This window comes from Orussus abietinus, unplaced genomic scaffold (assembly GCF_000612105.2).
Source record: "Orussus abietinus isolate OABI.00-Male unplaced genomic scaffold, Oabi_2.0 scaffold83, whole genome shotgun sequence".
Taxonomy (NCBI): Eukaryota; Metazoa; Arthropoda; class Insecta; order Hymenoptera; family Orussidae; genus Orussus; species Orussus abietinus.
This window is the reverse complement of record NW_019394253.1, coordinates 38,684-66,219: the sequence shown is the minus strand read 5'-3', so window position 1 is coordinate 66,219 and position 27,536 is coordinate 38,684. Positions and strand designations below refer to the sequence as shown.

The following is a 27,536-nucleotide window of genomic DNA, read 5'->3' as shown; positions in this document are numbered from 1 at the left end:
CATTTATCTCGGACAAGAACGAAGAGCCTTTGTTTTTTTTTTTTTCATTTCGAAAAATGAAATCCCACGAGCAGAGCCTGGCTACGTGTTAATGTTTAATATAATTCGGTGTGCCCAGTTTGGGGAAAAGTTTCATAGACACTTTGATGTTTCCGTAGGTATATATCACCCTTTCAGATCACCTTAACGTCCAGGTCGGCAATAAACGATACAAATACCTGGACAAATGGAGGAGGTACAGGATACAGGCCCACGCGACAACGGTCCTCGGATCGCGAACCCTCCCACGGAGCTTCTTCGAGAAGAGGAACCCGAAGAACACCGTGGCGGCCCCTCAGGTCGCGATAACGTTAGGATACTCGTAATCATTAGTCCGACATCTCCGAGACAGTCATATCCCCGAGAACGGCGCGCCGACTTCGGTTCTCCATGCGACGTTAACAAACCCGTTTTACAGTTTTTTTTTTTTTTATTAAAACCCACGGCAAGAGTAATGGCCGGCGGTTCGGCAAAGAAACTTCGTGAAATTAAATGAAATCTCACGGGGAGCGGGCTCTCCCCTTAGAGCCTCCACAATCGGGTGTTGATGTCTTAGGTAATTTGATGTACCCGGTTTGGAGAGAAGTTTCAGAAATATTTCGGTTTTTTGGTATTTATATTGTTGACGCTGAAAGGCTCGGTGGAGGGAGGAAGTCAGATTTTAGTCGAGCATTCTCATTGGCAGGGAAAATTCTCGAAGGTTCAGGGTTTCTGCCCTCGCAGGCACTAGTGAAATGGCCGGTCACGGAGGTCGCGGATGCACATAAAAAACCCTAGAGCGACGTCTGGTCGCCATAGAATTTTTTCGGAATTTTTTGGAAAGCCAAAAAAATGTGTTCACCACAAGTCGTCCCATGTCTTCGACGGAAACTCTCGAAAAACCCTTTTGGGGGTAATGTAGGCCGCGGATTTACAAAAAAAAAACCCTAGAGCGACGACTAATCGCCATTGGAATTTTTCAGAATTTTTTGGAAAGCCAAAAAAATGTGTTCACCAAAAATCGTCCCATGTCTTCGACGGAAACTATCGAAAAACCCATTTGGGGGTAATGTAGGCCACGGATTTACAAAAAAAAAAACCCTAGAACGACGACTAGTTGCCATAGGAATTTTTGGGAATTTTTTGGAAAGCCAAAAAAATGTGTTCACCACAAGTCGTCCCATGTCTTCGACGGAAACTCTCGGAAAAACCCTTTTGGGGGTCATGTAGGCCACGGATTAAAAAAAAAAAAAACCCTAGAGCGACGACTAATCGCCATATAAATTTTTGGGAATTTTTTGGAAGGTCAAAAAATGTGTTCATCAAAAATCGTCCCATGTCTTCGACGGAAACTCTCGAAAAACCCTTTTGGAGGTCATGTAGGCCACGGATTAAAAAAAAAAAAAACCCTAGAGCGACGACTAGTCGCCATATAAATTTTTCTGAATTTTTTGGAAGGTCAAAAAATGTGTTCACCAAAAATCGTCCCATGTCTTCGACGGAAACTCTGGAAAAGACCCTTTTAAGAATGCCCTTGCTCAAGTTCATTGCCCACCTTTCGTGGATTGTTAAGGCCCTTCGGTACGCGTGGGAAGGACGTCGGGTTTTTCCTTAGCCCTGACTTAATCAGTTAAAAAAAATACTAATCTTATACTACTAATTAACTCATACGGACTATCGACGCTCGATATAAATATCACCTTAAATCCTGTCGAATATAAAAACGCAATCTCCACGCGTTGCGAAACGACTGCCGGGTATCCGAGAGCCTCTGCTGGCAAATAAAACTCTCTAATAACCTCGCGACCCACGCCTTGGAAGTAGGAAGTGAAAATAAATATACGGACGCCAGGAAAGTGCCGATGAATATGTATGCGAGACACGGGGGCACTCTTCTTCCTTCTCTTCCTCCGCTTTAGTTCCCCGCGTAGCCGCCACCGCAAAATGGCGCCACTGGCGCTAAACCGCGGATCCATCGCCAGCATAATCATTTACCCTTTTAAGGCACATTCTAATTAAAATCGTCCCACCTTTCTAATACCTGAATATCCAATTTAAAAAGAAATAAAATTTCCTTTCAACGTAGGCCTTTGTATTTCCTAAAATCCCGCGCCGTAAAGGGTTAACCTCCGCTCATTAATCAATTTTTATACAATTTTTCTCTATAATGCATCGCATCGCTCAACGCTACGAGTTCCTCGCTGAAAAATGCATTTGGCTCGAAACTCTACCGAGTTTCTTTTGTTCCTTTCCTTGTGAATTAAGTTTATCAGCTGTTTTTCTCTTAGGGTGATTGGGAGGTTTAATTTCTTCTTTTTCTCCAAGATGGCGCCCATAAGGAAATTCACTTAAAATGAATGATTCGCTTTGTAGACAGGAGAGGATGTCGAATTCTACCCTTGACTGGCCTATCGCGTGTGCTATAAATATGTCGGGGTTGATGACCAGGGGTGCACCAGGGTGTGGCTGGTAATAACGTTAAGGGATGGAGCAAACTCATGCTTCTCCTCGCGTGTTCCCTCGGTACACAAATGGATATTACCAGCCACTCTGCTTATCGTTACACTTGAAGATATAACAAAGTAGTTAACTCAAACTCATCGATCGAACCCCTTAATATAACATTCATCCAAAAACAAAATGCAATCAATAAAAAAAAATAAGATAGTAGAGATTTAAAGAAAAAACAAATTCCCCTTACGATGGTTTAAAGAAACTGGTCAGAGTACTTTGTTTCGTCTTCGAAGTACTGTTCTTCGAGTTCTTCGCATTCTTTTTTCCTTTCGCTTGTACAGGGGACGGAGTGGGTTCCTTCTTCGCTGGTTCTGGTGTAATGTCTTCCTGGTCTGAACATACCTCGTGGACAGTGACCTTCTCGGTAACAAGGAAGCCATCCTCGTCGACATACGTTGTGTCAACTATTCTACGAACGGTAGCTCTACCTGCTATTCTGAGAACCTCTGGTGGAGACGAAGGAACCTCTTGCGGAGGTGAAGGCAGTACTTCCTGGAATCCTGGAGAAGGTTCTCCTTCGTCCTCGCTGGTGGCAGACTCTTCGCTTGAAACAGGAGCAGCAATGATTCGCTTTCGCTTCTTGGCTGCATCGCTGCTTTCCTGACTACGGTTCCTTTTGGTCCCACGATACTTCTTTTGTTTAGGTTTACTCTCTTTGGATTCTTTCACTTTCTTCTGCTCTTTGCTCTCTTCCAGGATGGGCTTGCTTGGTTTCGGAGAGATATCTTTATTCGGTATAGCATCGCAGGCAGCATCTTCGACAGGTTTCACGATCTCATTCTTCGCTTTGGAAATACTTGCAATCGTAGACTGCGTCTCTTGTTTCTGGGTAGCTTTCCTGAAAAAGCTATTTATCGGCCCAGTTTTAACGGGCAGAGTTGCCTTTCCACCTTTCGTAGACGATTTCTTTATAGTGCCAGGAGAAGTCTTCTTCGCCTGTTCCGTTTTACTACTCGCAACAGTATTTGAAGGTGAAGTCAGATGCTTCTGTTGATTTTCAGGTTTGGAAAGGGGGTTCGTATCTTGTTGTGCCTTAGTCGACTTCTTTGGCATGTTAGAAATAGGCTCCTTCCCGTCGCTGGACTCCGGTCCTATAAATGCAACAACGTTATATCTATTTCCTTACCGAATAAAAATCGCTTTGAAAATTAACACCGAAACAATTCCTTACCATCCGTTTCTGCGAACAAAGAGGCAGACAGTGTTTTGTCCGTCGATTTCTTTGGCTGATCATTTTTTATTTGCGGGACATTTTTATATAGGTCACCCCACATCAACTTCTGGTATTCTTCGTCACTTAAAAGACCACTTTCCGAACATTTAATCGCACTAAATCGGCAGTCCCCTTCCCCCGCAATACATAACAATTGTATATCAGGTAACGATTTCTGCACGCTGTACATGTGCTCGCATATGAGAGTCGTGAACTTCTCCTTTTCCCGTTCTCGACTGGCTTCCCCCACGACTTCTACCCGCATACTGCCGTCGCTGAGATTTCCCATTAACATAAAAGTAGATTCTATGTCACCTCGATCTTTATGCTTCTCTCGAAATGACCAGAGAATTTGCTTCGCAATGTTCACGTGAACCTCCAATTCCTTGCTCAGCCATTTGTAGGTTACCTAGGATCATAAATTCCCACAAATAAAATAAAATCAATTCCCCTATAAATATATCCAAGATTATCAAAAGGATAAAATTTATAAATTATAATTTGCTTATACATAAGTTCCTTAAATGACATAACCTCGAGAGATGGAATTAAATGCCGGCAATTATTTATAATACTCATTAACAGCTTACCAATTTGTCCTCGTCGTAGACATATCCAGAGAGTATTTCCATATAAGAATCCATTGTATAGTGTAACAATAAACTTTTCAAGTGAATTCCTTAATCGGAAATTGTATCAAACGTGCGTCTCGTGAAACCTAACCAAGAACACTTTTCCCGCGTATACGAGAGGAAATACACCCTTCCGTGTAGAGCTGGAACCCTAGATCGAAGCGCCACCTATCATTGTCCCCGAAGTGCAGGAACTAAAATCCAATATGGCGGAGCGGCGGACCATTTAAAATCTCAATATGAGTAACAGCGAGCAGGATCTAAGCATTTTTTACCATTCTTTTTCACTAAAAACGTTCCGTAATACCGTGAGCTCCTCATTTTCACATTTTCGCTCAATTTGCTTTACGTAATAGACCCCCTGGTGGCCAAAATATTTACTTTTGGTGCAATGGTCGATCGAAATTGCCATGGAGACTCCCAACTCATGCTGCTTGTACTCAATGACGATTGGTGATGGTGTTCGATTCGTTTAGATAGGAAAACAGGGAAAATAGACGGAAACTATGGCAGGGTCAGCGCTCAGACGTTTAATGGCCGAATATAAACGTGAGGCTCGATTCTTTTAACCCCTAATTAATAATTTGTAATTTATGCATCCTTTACATGTAACATTAATTTCATCGTCACAGAGCTGTTGAGTAATATAACTGGGTATCGATGTTTCAGAGTTAACTCTAAACCCACCGGAAGGTATTGTGGCTGGACCGATTAATGAAGAAAATTTCTTCGAATGGGAAGCATTAATTACGTAGGTTTTCCGCCTTCATGCTTTAGTTCGTTAACGTACAATTAGGTAGCGTATGCTGTATCGGTTTAGACACAGCAATTTGTAAATGTATATTATTGTTTCACGTGTAACTAATCATTGACGGAATGAATGGTTGCTTTGATATTGTCGATTGATATAAAAGTTTCTTCATGGCTTCATTTTCTTTAGGGGGCCCGAAGGGACGTGCTTCGAGGGCGGAGTGTTTCCCGCCAAGTTGATATTTCCTCCTGATTATCCGCTGAGCCCTCCAAAAATGCAGTTCACCTGCGAGATGTTTCATCCGAACAGTAAGCACTGCCTTGATAGGATTTATACTTTTTTAAAAGTCAGAGTCTCGTGTGAAACGTCACGATTTAACCTAAAAGAGATATTTCCATCGTCACAAGGGGACGTTGCAATCCTTATTCCAAGTTTAGTTTCCGTTATTGCCGGTGCGAGACTTTAAGGACTTTGGTATTTTTGCCAAATGCGTAGAAGTTTATTTGGAATTATTCTGTAGTATATGCCGATGGGAGAGTGTGCATCAGTATCCTACATGCTCCTGGGGATGATCCGATGGGCTATGAAAGTAGCGCGGAGAGGTGGAGTCCCGTGCAGAGCGTGGAGAAAATCTTATTGAGCGTAGTAAGTATGCTAGCCGAGCCAAATGACGAAAGCGGAGCTAACGTGGACGCAGCAAAAATGTGGAGAGAAGACCGGGCAGAGTTTGAAAGGGTGGCCCAGAAACTCGTAAGGAAAACTCTCGGAATCGTCACATAGGACTCCTGCGACCCATACGAAGTAACGTTGCCCCTATGGTTGGATGTTTTTATCATTATTCGTTATTTGTTTACGGCTTTCAGTGTACGATACGTTGAATAAAACCATGCTGAAAATCATCGGCTAAGGTTCGACCCAAACCTTAGAGCACGCACTACCAAATGGATTAATCTTACTCATGATACAACCAAGCGGACAAGGATTTAAGAAAACCATCCACAGTTTATCGTTCAATTTACAACGGTAAGACCGTATTCAAGGCCCTTCGCCGAATCATAACCTCTACCAGGAAATTAATTAGGAAATAACATCCGAGAAAGCAGTTACGGTAAACCGAGAATAATTAATTCCTTCTCCGCCGTTGTATCACCGGAGATGAGATGAAAAGAGACTTAGCGATGCGCAGTAACGTAGTAAACGCTCTCGGAATTATAACTATCGAGCCTAACGCAATGGTCTGTAATTTACAAGTATTATAGCGAGATGTCCTATCAAATCTATTTAATATATAGCCGAACCAGTAGCCTATACATAATGCAAATCATTTACTGTATATTTTTGTACATCTGTAATCTTTACTACAACCCCCGAATGTTAAAAATGTCCCTCCTATTTCTTCCGTCGTCAGATAAAAAAAAAACAGAATTACAGTTACCCAATTTAAGAGAAGCTCGAAATTAACCTCAACTAGACAAAATCTTCATATCCAATCCTGAAAACCTAGAGCGCAATAAAATATTTTATTCACAGGGGATTAATTATTAATTGCGCTCATTAAGCCCATTCAGCTTAAAAATGCAATGAACCCCCTCCAGTAAATTTAACTAGATCAATGTACCATTAATACTCTTAACTTTTAGTAACTTATTGTTTAATTTAATTTATTTGTTATTTTTAATGTTCCCTTCTCCATCCCCCTCCCCTCCGCTGCTCATCAAGTTGGGGCATGGAAGGGGTCGCCTGGTGGGGCGTTACTGCGAGGTTGTCACGTGACTTTGGACCAATCAAATCGCGGCTCGGTCTCGACCAATCAGAGAGCCGGATTCGACCAGCATTGCGGCCCCGGATCAGTCTGCATGGTTGGACGTTACAATTTTGGACAATTGTATTGCGTAATACGTTTTGAATTTTAACGAAGACAGAACAAGATGCGATCTCTCATCTCATCTCTTCCCATGCTTGAAGAAATTCCCCAAAATCATTCTGAATCTAAATAGCCGGCACTCGTTTCCATTTGCGACTCCCTAGTCGCCAGCCAATGGCGTGCCGCGGTCCAGGGGAATCGACCAATCAGAAGCGCCGGATTGGCAAGTCCGCCATCTTGGATTGCATGAACGCCATTTCGCGCGACAGCGAGCCCGGTTCCGAAGAAGAAATAAAAATTGGGATGTCCAGAGGGTTGGCAACACGTAGATAGCCGTAAAATTATTAAAATGGAGGAAGGCAAGATTGGCCGAGACCGCCTGTGACGCGCCGAGTCGCGCCAGTCGCGGAATCTGGAGAAATAGAGCCAGGGTGCCGAGGAGAGACCGCGGACCCAGGTCCCCGTGAGTAAAGACTGCTTTGCGCTCTTCCTAACCTCTTAAGCTCGTCCCCATGTCGGACGCAAACGAGACGAGTACTCAGGACGCCGGGAACGAACCCTACGAGGAGATCCCTGGTGCGCGCCGTTGCGAAGCCGACTCCAGGATGACGGAAACCGACATGTCGATGCTCGAGGACGAGGAGATGCCTACGTATATTAGCGTTTCCAGTCCCTCCAGGATGGAGGATACCATCGGAGAGCGCAGGCAGCACCTCTCCGAGGTGGGCAAGGAGGATCCTAGTCCGAGTCCTTGTCGGAGCGATGAACAGGGTGGAGACGATAGTGTCTACGTCGTCTCCTCGGGGGAGGAGACCGATCGACCACCTTATCCGGAAGACGAGGACTATGACACGGAAGGTAATGACTATCGTAATAGAAATAAAGGAATGATCGTGGAGACGATTAATCGAGCGTATAGGTTGTTGGGTTAACTTCGTCGATCAGTGTTCGCCGTTTGAATTAATTTTTTGTATTAACGTAAGCGATGGATTTGAATTAATTGTTTGTATTAATGGAAGCATTGGTAATAATAATAAAGTAATGATCGTGGAGATTAGTCAAGCATATAGGTTGTTTGAGTTAACTTCGTTGCTTATTGTTCACCGTTTGAATTAATTTCTACGACGATGGAGTAATGCTTGTAGCGTTTAATATTTCGCATCGATTGGAAAAATAATTTTAGAAATGGAAGAGCTAGAGCAGGAAGATGAGTTGGATGATGAAGAGGAAGATGAAGATGTGGAAGACGAGCAGCCGTTGACGTCAGCTAGTGAAGAAGAAAGCGATGGAGATATCGAGCCGGAACCGTTCGATAGGGCTTCGGATGATCTGAATCTCAGACATAGCAACGGACTGACTAAAATTCACAAGAAGAAGTATCGGTCTTTGCAAGATCTTTCTCACTCAAAAGAGACTTCTCAAGCGCGTTACGTCGACAAGAGGCACAGTGTTGACGCATTGGAATACAATGATTTCGGTTTCCCAAGAAAGCCATTCGCAAAGTTCCAGCCGGCGCGTGTTAAGTCTGTGGACAGACGATCCGTTGGCTCGAAGTATGGCCATGTACAAAGTAAAGTAAAACTTTACATACAAGAGATTAAAGAGCAGAACAGACGCTCTATGGAGAAACGAATGAAAGGCAGGGAGTGCACGATAAACTCGAATTACAGCGATACGAAGAAGAAAGGTCAGTCAAGCGGCATAACCTTATTTCGCTGTGCTTCCCTGCTGTAGAATTAATTTCAAAGTCTGTTATTAAATTCACTTAAGAGATCATTTTTGTTTTAGATTTTCCCAACAGCGAGGAAACCACTAAGACCTTTGCGACCCTGAAGAACCTAAAACCTTACGCAGAGATAACCCTTAAAGACCTGGCTAATGAAACGGTGACCATAAGGAACGATCTAGTGAGCAACTCGATACATGTTATGGAAAATGGGGAGGAAATGATTACGGTGAAACGGTTGACAGTAGAGAACGACTACACCGATGAAGAGAGAGATATGGAAGTGGATATCGAGCCGTTACAACCAGCGAAGATCATGAAGAGCACCGAAGAGAGTCTCGGAAAACCTAACGGAGCAGTGGGTGTCGACTCGGGGAATCACTTCTCAGAGTCTCACCCAGAAAAGCCGGAGGATTTTCCAACTTTAGTTGGCCCGTGTCTATTCAACGGTCAGGAGCAATCGTCAACGCTAATCAATCTGCAGACTCTTAGTTACGAGGAGTACATGAAAGGTGCTTCGGTCCCCGACGACAAGGTCGATGCTCCTGAAAACCTGTGCTTGGAAGAACAGATCGAACCCCTGGTTCATGAGAACAACATTAACATGCCGGAACTAGAAGAGACAAGTGACATGTGCCAGTTAAAAATCGAAAGTGTGACAAGTATCTGCGTGCCCGACGAAGAACCCGGAGAGCTTCCGGAATCAAGGAACTCGAAGCAGCAGCTGAGGAGTATATCGGAGAAATTGGAAGAGCGAAGGAATCAGGAGAACAGGGAAATTAGTGTGCTGAGGTCGCAGTTAGATCAAAAGACTGCGCAGTGTAATGGGATACGTGAGGTGTACCAGAAGACCTTGTCGGAGAACTTGGAGCTGAAGAAAGAGCTGGAGGAAATGAAAAGAGCTTTCGCCAAGTACCAAAGTGACCACAGGCGACCGGAGACGAAGGTAGTGGCGATACAGACAGACCCTTCGGATCCTCCACCGGAGGTTGAATTGAAATCTTCGGAGACCAATGGATTAACGGAGCCCAAAATGTCCACCAGTAGCACAGCTTCTACGGGGAGGTCTCACCTGTGGTCGGAAAGCAGCTACAGCCCCAGCATATCCACCCAGCCACCTAGTTTGACTCGCATCCTTAACAACGATGACACCATGTCTATTGTCGAAGACACTCCTAATAAGTTTGCGAAGCCATTGTCGAGTGCTTTTGTCACTTCCTCGCGTATTCTCCAGACTTTGTCGGATATTACTCAGGGGAAGGCGAAGGAAGGTGTCACCTCGATAAGTGACAAGGTCCAGGAACTGGCCAGTCCGGTGGGTTCGGTCAACTCTAAGAAGCGTAAGGCTACGGATATGTTGGGGGTTCCTGGTCTCCTTCAACCTTCGAAGATTCCTCACACTGCGGGGGACTCGAAGAGGAGAACCAATTCCAGCTTCGACTCCGATGGGGAATTCAAGCATCCTGGGGAATACTTGATGAAGGGCTTGCTGAACCCCAGGGCAACCTCCAGCGTAGCTGAGACTACGAGTCAACTAGACCTTTCGCAGCAGGATAGAGAGGATAGCATGGACGATGGACAAGAGGAGGAGGTTAAATGCTTCGTCTACCAGGAAGATGAACACTCGAAGGACCGCAGCTTCCTTATACAAGCTCATGAACCGAAGAAAGTGGAGAAGGGAACTATCAGAGAGTGCGGACCCTATTTATTGGGCAACGTTGAAGTCAGGATGTCTGAAGTGAACGGAACCATTAACATCTGGGGGAAGGAGGTGAGTTCCTCTTCCTAGGTACCTCAAAAAACACTATATCTTTTTTATAGTCATTTCAAATTCCACAATGTCTCCCGGTAATAATTCATATTCCTCGATATCTTTCGCAGATACCCTCGGACTCCGTGTTCGAGGAGGAGGGCGAGAGCGACGCATCGAAAAAGTTCCTAGACACTAGCACGACCTCGCCCTGGCAGAAATCCCCTAGATCCCGATTCTTCAACGGGAACCATCTAGCATGTTCCACCAGCAAGAAACTCAGAACCTTGCCAAGACTAAACGACTCCACCTCGTCCAGAGGGTCCCGGTCGACCGATTTCGGGGCCGACAAGAGGATGCAGGAAGACGACACCCAGGAGTACCAACCTAGCTGTTCCTTCAAAACCCCTACCAACAGATGCCGCCACTGCGACGGCCATAATCGTCTCTCCTGGCCATCTTGCCAGAATTCTAATATCGGCAACAGACACGCTTGTTCCCCAAATTACTCGGAGCAGAGGTCGGAGGCCCAGTGCTGCCACCAGGAGAAACACGACGAGAGTCATCCCCACTGCCAAGTCCCTAGAAACGCCCACCAGACCTGCTCTACATGCTTAGAGAAATTCCAAGCCGTTGGGAAGCATCCCGCCGTTTGTTGCGGGAATCACTCGCCAGGGTGCGCTGAAGGCGACCCCAGGAGACGGGGTCTAGGTTGGCAGCGCCGGTGCGAGGACGAGGCTTGCCAACAGGGCGCAAGAAACGCCTCACATCCTCGGCTTGGGGAAGACAAGGGATGCCAACGTGACGAGAGAACTCCCCAGGTGGGAATTTGTGTTTTTTTTTATGCTCTCACAATTTTATTGAGATTTTTTTCACTCCAGGGGAGGACCTGCGAGGAGGAGAACTGCCAACACTGCGGTCGCCGTTCTAGGTACAACGCCACCTACACGCCCAGTGCTGCCAACCTGAACCAGGGTGGCCACTCTCTCTCGGGCAATCGCAGTCCTTCCACCCAGAGCGAAAACGACTTGCTGATACCCAACAGGGCGACCCTGGAAGCGCCCGAGGTACTTTACGAAAAGACCCTTGTACCCCCTAGTGACTTAAGGCCCTGGTAACCCTGGGTCGGCCATCTTGAATGACGACACCAGGGTCCCAGGGTGCGTTGTCTTCCATTTGAACAATTCCCTGGGCGGTTGTTTCTTTAATAAATGTGAATGAAATAGGTTCGACGGCGAAGACTGAGCGGCAAGAGGGTCAGGGGCATCCTCCTGGACTTCTTGAAGGGCTGCGGGGATTGTCGACCCCCCGCCAGTTCTTCGAGCATTTATAAATCCAATGTTAATCAGGAGAAAGAGCAGAGCCCTGCTAACCGCATCCCCCAGATTCGGGTCACCCCCTGCTCCTCCGGGAACTCGTCGATGGCGGAACTGTCGAGAGAGAAGACGCCATCTACCGAGTCTACCGGGAGGTAACTGGCAACTGGGTTGAGATGACTTGAGCTTGTTTGATTAAAATGAATGGGATTAATGGGAAGTAATTTCAGGTGCTGCCAGTGCTCCAGACGGAAGGAGGTCGCCACCGAGATGGAGGCTCAGATGGAGTCCATGCGCCTGGAAATGGAAGCCCAGATGGAGTTCATGCGAGTCAAGATGGAGAAACTCCGCTCGCGATCCGAAGCCGTCGTCGACATGATCCACATGCTCTACTCCTCGGACCTGAATTGAAACGACTGATTGACGGCCCATTTTTCTATGTTTCTTCGTTTACACTTTAGACGCTCCTGTGTACATAGCCGTGGACCGCCGTTTAGTTCGAGCGCGTCCCGCTCGCGGCGCTGCCCTCGCGGGTCGTTTAAAAGAACCGCTCTTTCTTCCTTTCTTTCCATTTCTTTTCATTTCAATACTTATTTGGCGGAACGTTCTTGCTTTTATACCTTCAGACTTGGATTTATTATGCAGAGAGACCAGAGACGTGATCAGAATTAAGTCTTAACCTCTGAAATACTTAGTTAAGAGAAACGCTCACCAGTGTAGCCTGATTTTCCGCAATCCAGTTACTAATTAAGGCGACGTGAAAGCGTCATTATGTACATATCGAAACGGGAAGATGATTATGAGACTTTTCTGCCAAACTGAACGCACTGAATATTTAGAAAACTTAACGCGCGATTATGGAGGCCCTAAGGAAGAGCGCGATGCTCGTGAAAGTTTATTTAAAAAAAAAAAAAGAACAATGCGTTTATCCCAAACTCGAATTAAGGATACAGTTTATTTCTCTTTTATTCTTGAAAGTCAAATTTTACGGGTGTCGCGTTCTTTTTTAGGTCTTCCGTCATCGCGTGCTGAAGCTTCGAATTATTTCTTGCATCTATTTGGGATAAAAGTTATAAATATTTTTCACGTTTCTGTGTGTATATAATGACCTTAATACTCGCAGGATAATTCTATGGCCCGGTTTAATTTCCAAATCATCCGACGGTGAATTATTTGGGGAAATACCGGCAGGATATTATTTACGTGAATTTCCTCGCAGCGACGTTGAAATCCAAAATGGCCGCCCTGAGTTTTCCGCACCCTTTACATGAAAGGCGCCAGGAATTAATATAAACAGTTGCGAATAGTGATTTTCCCCTAGGCATTTATAGACTGGCAGTATATACTATGTCCATGGGTTTCCCCGATCACTTTTTCTATTTTTAATATTTTTTCCTCGGGTTTCTTTCGACTCTCGCGAGAGGGAGCCACTCGTCTAAGAGTCTTCACTTTGGGGCGCGTCGAGAGAGGTTTATATAAATAAATATAAATATATATTATTATATTAGGATCTGTATTAGTGCTGTTTTAAGTTTCCTTCAGTGCGCGGCTATTATTGCCGGCTTTTCATTTTATTTTCACGCAGTTTGTCCTCGAATGTCTGTCCAGGAAGTGAGAACATTCCACGGTGTGCGGAAGCCCGTAAACATTTATAAAAATACATGGTCGATTTATTAAATAAAAAGGAAAGTACACGCGTGGCCATCTCGGCGGGTTCTTATTCCTATTTTGGAGGTCGTCGCGTCGGCGCCATTTCTTTCTCAGATTTGTAAAAGGTTCTTTTCCTTCCAGGGTGTCGCGAGATTCGAAGACTCTTCAGGAGGGTCCGCCATTAATGTGGAAATAGAAAAGGGATCGCAATTCGCTGGAATTTCGGCTCTACGTGAAGACTTCCGGTTTAGCGGATCCTCAAGTTCAGTTCAGTAGTTGCAGTCGCAGGAGTCGTAACCTTGGCCTTGACCTTGGCCTGAAGGTTCCCCTGCTACGCCGCCAGGGGTCTCTCCTTGGCCTTGCCCGTGGAAGATGTTGCTGTAAGAGTTCTTCAGGTAGTTCACGTGACCTTGAAGAGACCTTATGCGACCTTGGGCTTGCTCGAAAGCTTCGTTCAAATTGTTTATCTGACCCTGCATCTTCTGACGGATCTGTCGGATGGGGAAATGTAACTAGGGTTGAGCTTTTAGTACGCTAGGTTAGTTATATTACTATTAAGTTATCTAGTAACTTATGACGCGCCACGTTAAGGACGTTTGTATTTGTATTCCCGTTTGTTGGACTCTTGTTGAGGATTGTACGGAATTAAGCGTTTAGTTTGTCATTTTTGTAGGGTTATTGTTAAGAGATCTATGTGGAACTTTTGAGACGCTTGAGCGACCAACGCCATCTGTGGCGTTTCGCCGCAACTAAACGGTTCCTATAGACGCGTTACCTACTGAGCTAGATTCTATTGATATTGTTCCGGAATGTATTTTTTTATCTGAAACTATTTTACTGGTAGATGTTGGGCGAGTCTCCCTATTTTTAACGATGATCGTCTAACCTCGTCGCGATCCTTTTGTGCCGCTCTAGCAGTCGCTCTACATTGCGCCAATTGTCTCTCCATCTCTGCTATTTGTCCCTGCATTGTTCTTCTTACCGTCTCGCACCTTTCTTTTGTTCTCGCGACCTGTCGAGCTGAATCTTCCCTCACCTGGAATTCGGGATTACTTTGTTTCGTATTTCTTATGTTTTGAGATGATAATTTTATTACCTGTTCCAACATGGCGGTCAGCTGCACGACCTCGTGCATCTTCTCGTCGATTTTCTTCTGCAATTGCGACTCGTGCTCCTCGAAACGGGATAAGGCGTTCTTCAACCTCTCGTTTTCGTTTCTCAGCTCGTTGTTTCTCTTTTCTAGATCGTCCCAGCGACCGTTCGCGCTGCCTTTTTCATTCTGAAAGCATTTTGATAGCCGAATAGTTTGACATTTTCACACGTCTAGGGAGTGGCGCTGTTGTATCACCCTTAAGACGCACTTTGATACTCAAATAATTTAACATTTCCCCACATCCACAGAGTAGAGCTGTCGTATCACCCTTAAGACGCATTTCAATAGCCGAATAGTTTAACTTTTCCCCACGTCCATGGAATGGCGCTATCGTATCACCCTTAAGACGCATTTTAACAGCCGAATAATTTAACATTTCCCCGCGTCCATGGAATGGCGCTGTCGTATCACCCTTAAGACGCATTTTAATAGCCGAATAATTTAACATTTCCCCGCGTCCATGGAGTGGCGCTGTCGTATCACCCTTAAGACGCATTTTAATAGCCGAATAATGTAACATTTCCCCACCTCCACAGAGTGGCGCTGTCGTATCACTCTTAAGACGTTCTGAGCTTATTTCTACTGCGAAGGATTAGCATCTTTTAACATATTTTCCATATTTCTGACGCATTTTTTCACCTGAAGGGCTTGGTTTTCGTTTCGCAGGACTTCCAGCTGATTTTGCAGCGCCTGCATCTTGTCTTTGCAGCTGAGGAGCTCTCTGGAGAGGTCCTCGCAGTTCCTCTCAGCTAATAGTCGCAGCTGCTGGGACTCCTGGAGCTTCATCTGAGTCTGCTTCAAGAGATCCGGAAGTGGCGCCAGCTCGGCCAGCTTCTCTTGGAATTGATTCTGAAATTGTCGTTTACCAATAGGCGTTGAAAATTTATCCAACGTGAAGGAGGAAGTGTAATTAATCTCTGGGAATTATATTTTCCCCTCGGTGTAGATAAAAAATCGATATTATTAATTATTCATTACCTTTACCCGGCCAATCTCTAGAGTCACGTTTTCGTTCATACGAGCATTGTCCATCTCCATCAGGTCCAATTGTCTCCGTTGCTCTTCTACCTGTTGCTGCGCCTATGGGGCAAAATGTTCATAACAATTAAAATTGGTTAAGGGGGCGTGAAAATCCCACTTTAGGAAAATCCATTGTTCATGTGAATTTTATATAAACTGGATATTTCAAATTGTTTGAAACTTGACATTGTAAAAATAGAGACTCATGAAATTTCATTTTTTTAACAAAATTTTGAAAATGTTCATAAATGAATTTTTAATAATTGGAATTTATTGGGTGTCAGGGTATAATAAATAATGTAAAGGCTTGAAGCGATTCGGTACAATTTTCATTTTTTATATAACAATTTGAGAATGTTCATAAATGAACTTTTAATAATTGAAATTTCATAGGTGTCAGGATCTTTTTTATAGCCTTCATATTACATTGTAAAGGCTTCAAGCGATTCGGAGTAGAGTTTCATAAACAAGAGTTATTTTCTTATACTTTCATATCACCTTAAATTAATGATAATGAAATATTGTTCATTTTGGGCTCACCTGTAAATACTTGTTACGATAGTCCTCTAATTGGTTGGCTTGGTCCTGGATCAAGGAACGTAATTCTTCTAGCTCGTCCTGTGCTTCTCGAAATCGTTGTTTAGCCACCAACAATGCCTGTTCTTGTTCCACCATTAACTCTTTGCTACCTATTGTTTAAATATACATTTAAGATTTTATGAAATNATTTAAGCCTTTATCTCAACGTATAAAATACGTATATTTTACGGATTCATTACTTTTTAAAATATTTCCAGCAACATTTTACCGTCTAATTTGTTCTTCTCAGCCTCTAGAATCTTTAGCCTCTCTTGCACGTCTATTAATTTATTCTCCATCCGTTCTTTCTCCTCTCTCGAGGTCTTCGTCTCCTGCTTCATCTTCTCGGCGTCTGCTCTAAGACACGACACTTCGCACAATTTACTTTTGTAGTCGTCCTGAAGTCTGGCATACTGCTCTCGGAGGTCCCGAAGTTGTTGCTGAGGACACGTGCTCGGTCCCTATTAAAAAATAATTATTAACATATAATTTATTCCATTTATTATTTATTAAGAATTTATACCCACCATGGGCGCATTGGTGCAAGATCCCGAGCACGGTGGAGGACCCTGAAGACTCATCTGCATCCGATAAAAAAATCCATTTCCTCTTCCTTATCACCGTTTCTCGATAAACAAATGCAATGTCCGATAATATAAAATATTTCTTTAAGGTTGCTTAAGCTCGAGATTTCGACAATTTTCTGTGACTTTCTCATATTCTCGGAGCGTTGGAGAATTATCTGAATTTTTTTATTTATTTATTTATATCGGGAGGCTTGGTACTTGCGATTAATAATTATTTTGCGATAATGGAAATTGCGCCGACGCCGTGCTGTACATAATTTGCAAACCGGGGCAACGCAGAGATTCATATGAAATAATCATATTTTTCTACCGGTTTCATGATCTCTCTGTCATGATTGTTGTTAATTGTTTATTGGAAATTCGCGGCAGGAAATTACGTACAGAATGACGCCGCGCGAAAGTGGGGAAGGAAAAGACTGAGATGGGATTTCTTTACTGAGAGAAATATGTTTATTTCATAGGAAATAACTGGTTGCTGACTAGCAATCTCATTTACAGCAAGATCGTGGTTAAACGGCATTATTAAAATATTTTTAAAGACGCCTCGTTAAGAAACGCGGAGGGCGCCGTTCCTATAAAAATATTTTCTTCCGATAATTTCACATCTTTTTCCAGGAATTAATCATTAATATCCTCTTCTACGGCTTCCACTGTTCTTTCTATGATGTTAAATAGCTTTTTAAACAGTTATTGCTCATTAGTTTGCGATTTTTTTCGATTAGAAAGAGTGATTTGATGCTTCGGTAGGAAAAAACAAGATGGCGGACCTCGAAGCGGGACCAGGCTCAAAATTTCGCTCAATATTTCTATCGAGGGAGGATTTTCGAAGCTAACAAATTAGGTTCGAATTCCCTGACTTTATCAATATTTTTCTATTATCAGTCGTATTTATGCGATTTAATTTTTCAGAACCTCTGGAGCCATAATCTCGCTATATTAATAAACAAGATGGCGGACCCGAAGCATCATCATCAAGGGAGGATTTTCCAAGCTATCTAAGAAATTAAGTTCCGATTTAACTGCCTTTATAATTATTTCTCTACTATCTCTCGTACTCAGGCATGTAATTCCCTTTCCAGGAGCATTGACGGCAGCGCAGGTCGCTCGATTCCTGGATAGATTCCTGGTTCCACGTGGGATCGTTGCTGAAAATCTTAAAGGGTACCTTGGAAAGAACAGCAGGCATGGCGAGGGGAGGTGAGGAACCCTGGGGAACCCCAATCGGGCCACAAGGAACATTTTGTTGCTGGGTGGACATTGTTCCTGACATAGGCGGAGGACAACAGGCACAAGGGGCGCAAGGCCCGGTGCACTTCAGCAGCTTTCGTTGCTGCTCCAATTGCTGCCTCTCTCGCTGGACATTTGCCAGTTCCATTTGCATGTTGCGCACCTCGCACTCCATGCTGCCTAATTGTTGTTCCTGAATGTTCCAGGGAGAGGAAGCAATAATTAGATAATTAAGGAAGGCCACAATGAGCATTACCAATTGCTTTGTGTTGCTCCCGTAGATGGCGAGCTTGTTCTCCAGTTCTGCAGGACACGCGCCTCTCGCAGATGGCGCTGATGATGGCTTAGTTGTTGCTGGACTTCTGCAACACATTGTTCCTCCAGATTCGGACAAACCTCCACAGGAACCACCGGCAAGTCTGGGGGAAACTGTTACCGGAGGTGTGTGTTCATTAATGATAGGGCATTTCATCTAATCGTGAAATTTCATTTTTCGAAAAAAATGTTTTTTTTTCTTCCCTGTCCGATGAAAAATTTCTATTTCTTTCTCGGAATATGAAATTTCGCGCTGTACAATAATCTCGTAATGGAGTTTCAAATGATTCGGTGCAGAAAGGTCTTATAAATATTTTGACGTTTTCGGGATGAACTTGACACTTTCATACCACCTTAAGTCATCGTTATGCTCACCACATACGGTGTTGGAGAAATCATTCGCTTCTTTATGGGGATCCTGATGACACTTGCAGGGGAAAGAATCGTCCTGAAAATGTCCAGGCTTTGTGGAAGGTGAAGAAGGGGTATGCGAGGATGTCCCTCCAGGGCAGGAGTCGCAACAGCTGGGGCTTCCAACTTTCTGAGTCAAGTAAACCAACTGCTTGCTCAAGTCGGAATTCTCTTTGATGACGATTCGCATTTCTGCTTGGAGGCCGTGTACCTTGCGCTGGAGACTCTCCACCGCGTTGTCTTTTTCCAGCAGAGCCTCCTCTAGTCTGTACCTGAAGAAAGTCACTAGGGAGAAAGTTCCCTAGAAGTATCTAACGATGTATCCTGACTTTGACTGAACTCTTTCTCATTTTATTTTTTATTAATCGGACAATTTTTCCATTCTATGCTGAGCCACTTGTCACGAATCTTGACGTTTTTGGGACGAACAAAGAAATGCTACGTTTCCTTGGAGACGGGGGTGTTAAGATGTCTCTTTTGTTTCTCGTAGCACACTCGATAATTATCATTCCTATCTATACTGATGAGAAAAAGTTCATGGGGCATCCGGTTTTGGGAAACGTTTTTTTCAGTATTTTGACGTTTTCAGGCATATAGAGTGACGTTTTCAGGAATGTAGAATGACGTTTTCAGGCATATAGAGTGACGTTTTCAGGCATATCGAGTGACGTTTTCAGGCATATAGAGTGACGTTTTCAGGCATATCGAGTGACGTATTCATACATATAAAATGACGTTTTCAGGCATATTGAGTGACATTTTCAAGCATATGGAATAACGTTTTCAAAAAAAAAAACCTACTTTCCTCCTTCCAGTTCCGCATTTTCTTTCGCGAGTCTCTCCTGCATCGTCAGAGATTCGCTGAGTTTTCCGGTCAAACTTTGCAGACATTTTCTTTTCCCTTTGCGATCGCTATCAGCCACGACTATCTTCGGTATATTTTCCTCGGTGTGTCCACATACTATCACTCTTGGCAACCTTCCAAAATTATTATAAAATTTACTTTTGTAGTCGTCCTGAAGTCTGGCATACTGCTCTCGGAGGTCCCGAAGTTGTTGCTGAGGACACGTGCTCGGTCCCTATTAAAAAATAANATAATAATAAATCCAAATTAAAATAATTGGATAATTGTTAAATAACCGCAGGGGAAGGTGAAACTCTTTGGCGCCACTTTCACTCCACCTTAACCCTTTGTACACGGAGCCATTTCGACATAGGGGCGAAATTCCCCTGACCGGGCAGGCGATATTCGACCAAACGTCGGACGCTCTTAGTAGCCAGAAAGTTAAGCAATGGAGAAAGAAAAAAAGGGAAAAAAATAACAGATCAACTTACTTATCTTCTGGATACTCCATTTGCGGGAATTCTAATCCTGTTTTTCCGCATGTCGCATCTCCGTCTATTTTCTTTCTCTCGCCTTTATCCGAATTAATTTCTCTTATCTCTTGGCTTCTTTGACTTTCGTCTCCCTGAAATTCGGAAATGAAACGTAAAAGTGTTGATAAAACTTTTATTTAACTATAGTAACTCTTGTTATTTATTTGTTTATTTATTTTTTCTTTCTCCGTTGCTTAACACTTTGGCTACTAAGAGCGCCCGACGTTTGGTCCAATATCGCCTGCACGGTCATAGGAATTTCGCCCGTATGTCGACAGTGGGTTAATCAATCGATGAAACGATTGGAAAATCTTTCCAGGTAGTTGATTATACCATTTTTAGTTGTTCTCCAGGGCGTGGCAGCATTTCGAACATTTTTGCAAATGCTCGACTGGAGGGATCGGCCAAGCCGAGCAATCTTTGCAACTTCCTCGTAATGTTATCAATTTCGGCCAATTTTTTCATCACGTCCTCTTGCTTCCTTTTGATCTCCTGCGTGTCCTCCTGCGTCAGGTCTTCTTTCTGTCTCGTTATTGGATTATTAATTAATTAATTACATCGTTGAAATTTTCAGAATTAGGTTGTGAAAAAAATTTTAGCAGGTGGAGTGGAATGAAAATGAAAAAAAATCAGTTCTTGCAATCGACGGGTCTTGAGGGTTTCGCGTCGCGTTAATTAATTTTTTTCTGCTTAGTTTATTAGCAAAAAAATAATTGGGATTTACGTTAGTTAGATCGGTTAGCTCCTTCTTAAGGTCCTCAATTTCTTTGGCAATGACAGCACATCTCTCGTCGGCTTCTTTCATCTCTTTCATGACAGCCGAATCCGTCAAAGGAAGAGCGCTCATGTTGGACTCTCGATGTCTCTCAGGCCCGACAGGGACACCTTGCAATTAATTATAAAGCTTGATAATTAACAAATTGCACCGATGAAGAACATGGGATGTTAAATTAATCCCCTCGGGAGAGAGAAAAAAAGTTAATCGAGTTTTAATAAGGGACCTTCGCCGACTCCTTCAGGCATCGGGCAAGATGGCGGCATCTCTTCGGCGCCATCTTTCTTCGCGTCGTCCCCTTTTCCCGCTTTCAATTTATCCGACTTTTCCGCGCTTCCCTCGGTCTTTTCTTCCTCATCCGCATCTCCTGTTTCGGTGTCCGATATTAAGAAAGCGTCGTTCATGACGTCTCCTTCGCCCTCCACCATCTCTTCTTCGACCTCTTCGTCCGCCATTGCTCTGTAGAGGAAGAAATGCGAATTTGGGGAAATAAACGTTTAAGAGGAATAAAATGGCGGGGAAAAATTCATGATAAGCACTCGAATGTTAATTCTTCTACTATCTCTTCAAGTTCTTCTTTCAAGTTCCTTATCTTCGCGTCTTCTCCTCCTCCACCTTCATTTGCATCTCGGGGCTGCAGAAAAAATGCAAGAAGGTGGATTAGAAAATTTCGAGGAGTCGCTCTGAAAATTCTCTGAATTTCCCTGAGACTCTGAAACGAATTTAAACTATTTTGCCATAAGAAGTTTCCTTTAAAAAAAAAAGAAATGGAAACTTCACTATCATCTCGTCGACAAAACTTCATCTCCTAATTGCATTAATTATTTTTTGTACCTGCAGGTGATGGGGCTCGTCTTTTTGGGAATGATTAACAGCTTCGATTGGTATCAAAGGACTTCGAGGACTTTTTGAATCTGCAGAGGAAGTTGAAGTATAGCCTTCGCCGTATTTTGAGAGAAATGGAGGTCGAACTTCGGAGAAGTTTATCGGTTTCTTCACGTCAAACAGAGACTCCAGCGAAGCAAACACATCTTTTATATCAGTCTCTTCATAATTGTAGAGGTAATCGCTTCTTCTTGTCTGCAAGCTCGCATTGTCTCGCAATAATCGCTTCCTTTTCGGATCGTGGAGACTTTTGCTCCTTATTAAGGCCGACGCGAAGCTTCGAGGTCTAGAGACATATTTTGGGATTCGAAGGTGACTCCACACAGAAGGTCTTCGTTTCTGAAAACCATTTTATTAAACGTGGAATGGCGGACATGAATGCCTCCCTTGCAGATACGACATCGCCTGTGCAGGTAGGGAGGGCATTGAAGTCTCCCAGTGTACATTAGGGCATTTTTTGATAGTTCTTTTATACACTTTATGTACCAATTATGTCCGAATGTACAATGGCGGACATGAATGCCTCCCCTGCAGATACGACATCGCCTGTGCAGGTTGGGAGGGCATTGAAGTCTCCCAGTGTACATTAGGACATTTTTTGATAGTTCTTTTATACACTTTATGTACCAATTATGTCTGAATGTACAATGGCGGACATGAATGCCTCCCCTGCAGATACGACATCGCCTGTGCAGGTTGGGAGGGCATTGAAGTCTCCCAGTGTACATTAGGGCATTTTTTGATAGTTCTTTTATACACTTTATGTACCAATTATGTCTGAATGTACAATGGCGGACATGAATGCCTCCCCTGCAGATACGACATCGCCTGTGCAGGATGGGAGGGCATTGAAGTCTCCTAGTGTACACTGTGGACATATGAATGCCTCCCTTGCAGATCGCCTTAAAGTGAAAAGAAATAAAAAGATACGGAAAATCGGGCATTATTTTACCTTCATGGTTTTACCTTCGAACGAACACCTTCCCTGGTTGAAATTTTTCTCAGGTTTGTCCAATTATTAATTATATTTCACCGAGGTGTCTGTCGATTAGAAATTGACATTCGGCGAGCTCGGTTCCTTGCGAGGTTCCTTATTTTATCTGTTCCCTTTTTTTATACGTTTTGGTTCCGAAAGCTGCAACGAAGGAAAACATGGAGTACATGTCTCTCTGGGAATTACCGACGGAATATCGGTAATTGAAATGAATTTACAACGGCCTGGTAAATTTCTCACCATAAAAAGTCTCCAATTTCTGAAAGTTAAAAAAAACTCGAAGCGATCGTCTTTTCTTTTTTTTTTACGAATTTCCGAAAAGAAGGTCAACGCCAATCTACTCAGTGTTTGAAAACCTTATATTTAGCACTTTATTATAAAAAAAGGACGTAACAAATTTCTGGGGATTTTTTTTTCTTCTTATTAGTAAATCTGGGGGAATTTATTTCCCCTGTCGAGGATCTTCGGGGTTAAATATTAAACTGACATGTGCATGTATAATGTAACTTGTTATTGTATATTACACTTATTTCGTTAAACTTTATTTGCAGTTCATGCAGTTTGGAGAAAAGTTTCATTTACTTTTCTTCACGCCACTTTCATATCGCCTTAATGAAGTACATCTTTTTTAGGTTGGTACAGGATTAAGGCACCTCTTTGACGCCACTTTCATATCGCCTTAATGAAGAACAACATATTTTTCAGGTTGGTAAAACATTAAGGCATCAATGCAGTCATGTCTTGATGCGAGTATACAACGCGTTAACAAATGATTTCCCTCACAGATGTCGCTTTATCAAGAACAACCCAATCTTTCTTAAGTTGGTACAACATCAGGACACCACCGTAGTCAGGTCTTCATGTGAGTATACAACGCGTTAATACATAATTTCCCTCACAGATGTCGCTTTATCAAGAACAACCCAATTTTTCTTAAGTTGGTACAACATCAGGACACCACCGTAGTCAGGTCTTCATGTGAGTATACAACGCGTTAATACATAATTTCCCTCACAGATGTCGCTTTATCAAGAACAACCAAATCTTTCTTAAGTTGGTACAGGATCAGGACACCAATGTGGCCAGGTCTTGATGTGAGCATACAACGCGTTCCCAGGGCTAACCGTAGGCTGAGCTTGGCAATGTCCGATCAGCTTGTAGTCCTTTGCGATTTTCCCACCATCAACGCCGATCTCGATGATCTTCTGCGCCGCATATATCTGCTTCTTCGGCGGCAAAACGTCTATGAAAGTCCCTATGAAGGAAATCCCTATGCTCTTGAAGTTGTACCCAAACGCGTGGGCCCCCACGTAGTTCCAACTTCGGCCAACGTACGCCAGACCGTCGCCACCGACGAGGAAGTTGTACCTAGATGGGAATTTTTTTTTTTTTTAAACATTCGTACCATATTCTTATTTAAACTTAAGGCGGTATGAAAGGCGCCAGGAAATTAAATCAATGTTAATAAAATGAAATTCCCCGGCTGGCGCTTTCATACCGCCTTAAATTTTTGCAGAATTTAAAATAACTAGTCGTACCCTATGTCCGACCAATTTTTTGCTTCTATGTGAAAGGTTTGCGCCATCCGCACTCGATATGTGCACTGCGACTGGGTACTGCAGAAGTCGGTAGCGGTATGACTTATCACTACGTACTCTACAGGTAGTTTCAATTTTTCCAGGTGCTCCACAGGTGGCTGAGCACCCCACTCGTCACGCTCCACAAACCGCACCCCTTGTGGCACGACCCCTAAAAAAAATCAGATTATTCGGTGCACCCAGTTTGGTAAAAAAGTCTTATCAATATTTTCACTTAGGCCATATGCCCTTAAGGGCATATGGAAGCTGAGGCGCTCGTAAATTAATCTCTTCCACGACACTGGGTGTACCGAATCCTTTGAAACTTTTCACCGCAAATGCGAAGCCTCTAATAAATGTCCTGACGCCCGTGAAATTTTATTTTTTATGAAAAATTTTTAAAATACATGTAAAGAAATTTTTAAAAAATTGAAATTCTATGGCCGTCAGGACCTTCATTGTGGCCTCTATATTGACTTTGTAGAGTTTCAAGTGATTAGGTACACCCAATTAGGAGAAAAGCTTCATTAACGAGACTTCTGTGCCGCCACTTGCGCGTAGCCTTAAAGGTAGGGAAAGGTTATTAAAAATCTGGAATAATAATACGTACCGTTGCCTAATGCCGAGTCGGGTATTTGCGGAAATGTGGGCTCTGCTGCTTTTGCATATTGTGTCAAAATGACAAAAGTCACTGTCATTGCTGTGATGAACAACATTGCTAAACTGCAGGCTGAAATCGCGCAGCGCCACGACCAGAGCCACTGCACAACTGGAAAGAGATGAAAAGCAGCCTTAAGGCGAGACGAATGTTCCCATTGCATTAATCACAGAATAAAAAATATTATTAAGGGCCTTTTTTCATAATCTGCGAATTTAAACTATTTTGCCATGAGAAGTTTCTCATAAAATTTTTACAATACTGAGAGCCATTGCACAACTGGAAAGCCTTAAGGCGAGACGAATGTTCCCATTGCATTAATCACTGAATAAAAAAAAAATGTCGGATAGATTGGCCGGAAATAGCCGGATTGCAATCTGCTTTGTCGAAGGAATCCAATCGGTGGGATATCTTTAAATCGGCAATTTGAGTATGATCAATCGAAATCAATTATCAGCGCGATAATGACATAGGCGTTACCAGCAAATAATGAAATGGCAGCCGACTCGATTATCGGAAAACGCTACATGTGGTCCCGATAATGTCAGGACTGTGACTTATGTAAAATATAACAGGCGATAAACCGAAATTAAACATTAATCGTGCTGATGATATGTCGAGTGGAAATTATGCGCGTTAATGTTTTTAATTCGGCAGTTCTTTTGCCGAAGGCAAACGCAAGTGTGGTAGAGTCAATAAGGAAAGCTCCGATTCAACTGGGAATTGTTTAAGCCGTGAACGGAGTTAATGTCGCGATAAAGTGAATTTTTTAAATGTTTATGTGTGTAAGCATATTGATATGTAATCCTCTCGTGTCTCCTTAAGTTATTGTTCTAGGATATGTTCCTGGAAAGTTGATTCTTGAGGCTCTGAAGACGCTACCTTTCTCGTAGTTGCAGTGAGAGGCCTGGAGTTTCCGAGGGCCGCCGTTGGCGGCGCTCTTGACGTCGATGATCGTTTCTGGGGACCCTGGAAGACCGTAATTAATGGCACCCTCTTCCGGGCCCGCCTGATTCGTGTAGACGAACTGCTTTATCGTGACGGGACCCTTGTAAAAGGTTTTGCTCCCGACATGAACGTTGCTTGAATTCTTCACGTTGACGCTGCCGAAATTCTCGGGCTCGCGGAACGGCAGAGCGACGCCATTGTCGAAATGCTGGACGGCCGGCAAGGTAGGGTTCCCGTCGACGGTCCAGCCGCCTCCGTCGACGGATTCTTCGTCGTCGCTCGTCCTAGTCGAGCCGAGACTTTCATTCTCAAAGGAACTGCCAGCTGGCGCCACCGTTCGGCAGTCCATTCCTTCGTTTTCGACGCTCTCGACTTCCCCGACATCTTCGCCCGAATCTTCGCAACAGAGATGGGTAATGAAGCGTATAGTTCGAAAATTCTTAGTGATATAGAAAAAAGTTTCGAACAAAAAGTGTGGCTTTTTAAAGGATGCATCTTTTATGATCTATACATTTTTCCTCCAAACCCGTTACTTCTCGAGAAAAACTCAATATATCCCTGAACTACAATGGGTATACGAAGTTTCTGATTACCCAGAGGCATGTGCTTTTTGTAACTATATTCTCGAAATTTCTTGGTAATATAAAAAAAAGTTTCGGACAAAAAGTGTGGCTTTTGAAAGGATGCATCTTTTATGATCTACACATTTTTCCTCCAAAACCGTTCCTTTTCGAGAAAAGCTCGGTGTAACCCTGAACTATTCAAGTATGATTAACATGCGTTTTTCGGAACTACATCCAAATTGCTACATGGGTATAGACGTTTTTTATACGTCGTAGCGTATTATACCTACCCAACCCTGGTCTGGGGATTCCATAGGCGTCCCTTTTTATCCCTAGGGCCAGTTCCTGGCTCCATCGCCCTGAATCGCCAGGACAGTCCTGGCATGGCTGTGCCTCTCTCACCATCCCATAAAGGCGAGCGTCGCTGGCTTTCGAGCCACTCTGCGCTGCCACCATCCCATGGACGGATCAGACATGGACTCGTCCGCAAGTTACTCCTCTCCAAGTAACAATTAGGAAGAAACACACTAACTCCAATTCCTTTTTTTCAGGTGGAAGAACGCAAAGCCAACGGAGGAAGAAGAGGACATCCCTCCATGCGCCATACACTTCGGATAACGATAAATCTGTACTATTGCGAACTTGTACCTCCTGTATAACCTATAAATCGATTTCCATCCCGCTCCCACGACTTGCTTTGAGCAAGTCGATCCCGGTCTCGTTTATTTCCCAGGTAACTCCTTTTGGAGACAATGGGCACAGGGTATAACGCGAGTGTCGAAGAAAGAAATGTCCGGAATTGGGCTCTCGGGCTGTTAGGGCGAACTGAATGAATTCGATAACAATTGCAATCGTCTCTCGATCTAAGTTTCGACGTCACTGTTGGCTCTCGCCTCTATCAGAGAACCCGAGGCCGTCGACGAGACTTTGCCCCTTCTCTCTGGATTTTCCACTTTGCGCATGTATATAAGATTGGGAACGGCCCGTGGCCGCCACTTTATCACCAGACTTTCTCGACGAGTTCCTATTTCCC

The 27,536-nt window shown here is 43.6% G+C and overlaps 5 protein-coding genes across 5 annotated transcripts; 2 read left to right on the top strand and 3 right to left on the bottom strand.

Moving 5' to 3' along the window:
- Positions 1–2,087: 2,087 nt before the first annotated feature.
- Positions 2,088–4,469, bottom strand: LOC105703476 (DNA polymerase delta subunit 3). The gene is made up of 3 exons (XM_012431897.2): positions 4,336–4,469; positions 3,704–4,154; positions 2,088–3,623 (listed from the first exon to the last, which is right to left on the bottom strand). The coding sequence occupies exons 1-3, from the start codon at positions 4,387–4,389 to the stop codon at positions 2,716–2,718; spliced, it is 1,413 nt and encodes a 470-aa protein (XP_012287320.1). The 5' UTR covers positions 4,390–4,469; the 3' UTR covers positions 2,088–2,715.
- A 321-nt stretch (positions 4,470–4,790) lies between these two features.
- Positions 4,791–6,577, top strand: LOC105703475 (ubiquitin-conjugating enzyme E2 G2). The gene is made up of 4 exons (XM_012431894.2): positions 4,791–4,926; positions 5,047–5,128; positions 5,318–5,436; positions 5,649–6,577. The coding sequence occupies exons 1-4, from the start codon at positions 4,884–4,886 to the stop codon at positions 5,906–5,908; spliced, it is 504 nt and encodes a 167-aa protein (XP_012287317.1). The 5' UTR covers positions 4,791–4,883; the 3' UTR covers positions 5,909–6,577.
- Positions 6,578–7,328: 751 nt separating this feature from the next.
- LOC105703546 lies at positions 7,329–13,478 on the top strand. The gene is made up of 7 exons (XM_012432032.1): positions 7,329–7,850; positions 8,176–8,679; positions 8,781–10,489; positions 10,600–11,289; positions 11,350–11,535; positions 11,695–11,939; positions 12,015–13,478. The coding sequence occupies exons 1-7, from the start codon at positions 7,505–7,507 to the stop codon at positions 12,193–12,195; spliced, it is 3,861 nt and encodes a 1,286-aa protein (XP_012287455.1). The 5' UTR covers positions 7,329–7,504; the 3' UTR covers positions 12,196–13,478.
- A 108-nt stretch (positions 13,479–13,586) lies between these two features.
- Positions 13,587–22,721, bottom strand: LOC105703467. The gene is made up of 20 exons (XM_023434008.1): positions 22,716–22,721; positions 21,713–22,102; positions 21,418–21,512; positions 21,105–21,337; positions 20,828–20,988; positions 20,437–20,625; positions 20,062–20,195; positions 19,528–19,704; positions 18,691–18,998; positions 18,257–18,429; positions 17,939–18,193; positions 17,416–17,423; positions 16,714–16,762; positions 16,416–16,647; positions 16,148–16,296; positions 15,566–15,667; positions 15,227–15,436; positions 14,531–14,713; positions 14,321–14,470; positions 13,587–13,925 (listed from the first exon to the last, which is right to left on the bottom strand). The coding sequence occupies exons 1-20, from the start codon at positions 22,719–22,721 to the stop codon at positions 13,704–13,706; spliced, it is 3,426 nt and encodes a 1,141-aa protein (XP_023289776.1). The 3' UTR covers positions 13,587–13,703.
- Positions 22,722–23,180: 459 nt separating this feature from the next.
- On the bottom strand, positions 23,181–27,376 carry LOC105703554 (peptidoglycan-recognition protein LC). Its single transcript, XM_012432041.1, has 5 exons — positions 26,794–27,376; positions 25,875–26,336; positions 24,945–25,103; positions 24,296–24,506; positions 23,181–24,125 (listed from the first exon to the last, which is right to left on the bottom strand). Exons 1-5 carry the CDS (start codon positions 26,957–26,959, stop codon positions 23,807–23,809), a joined length of 1,317 nt encoding a protein of 438 aa, XP_012287464.1. The 5' UTR covers positions 26,960–27,376; the 3' UTR covers positions 23,181–23,806.
- Positions 27,377–27,536: the final 160 nt, after the last annotated feature.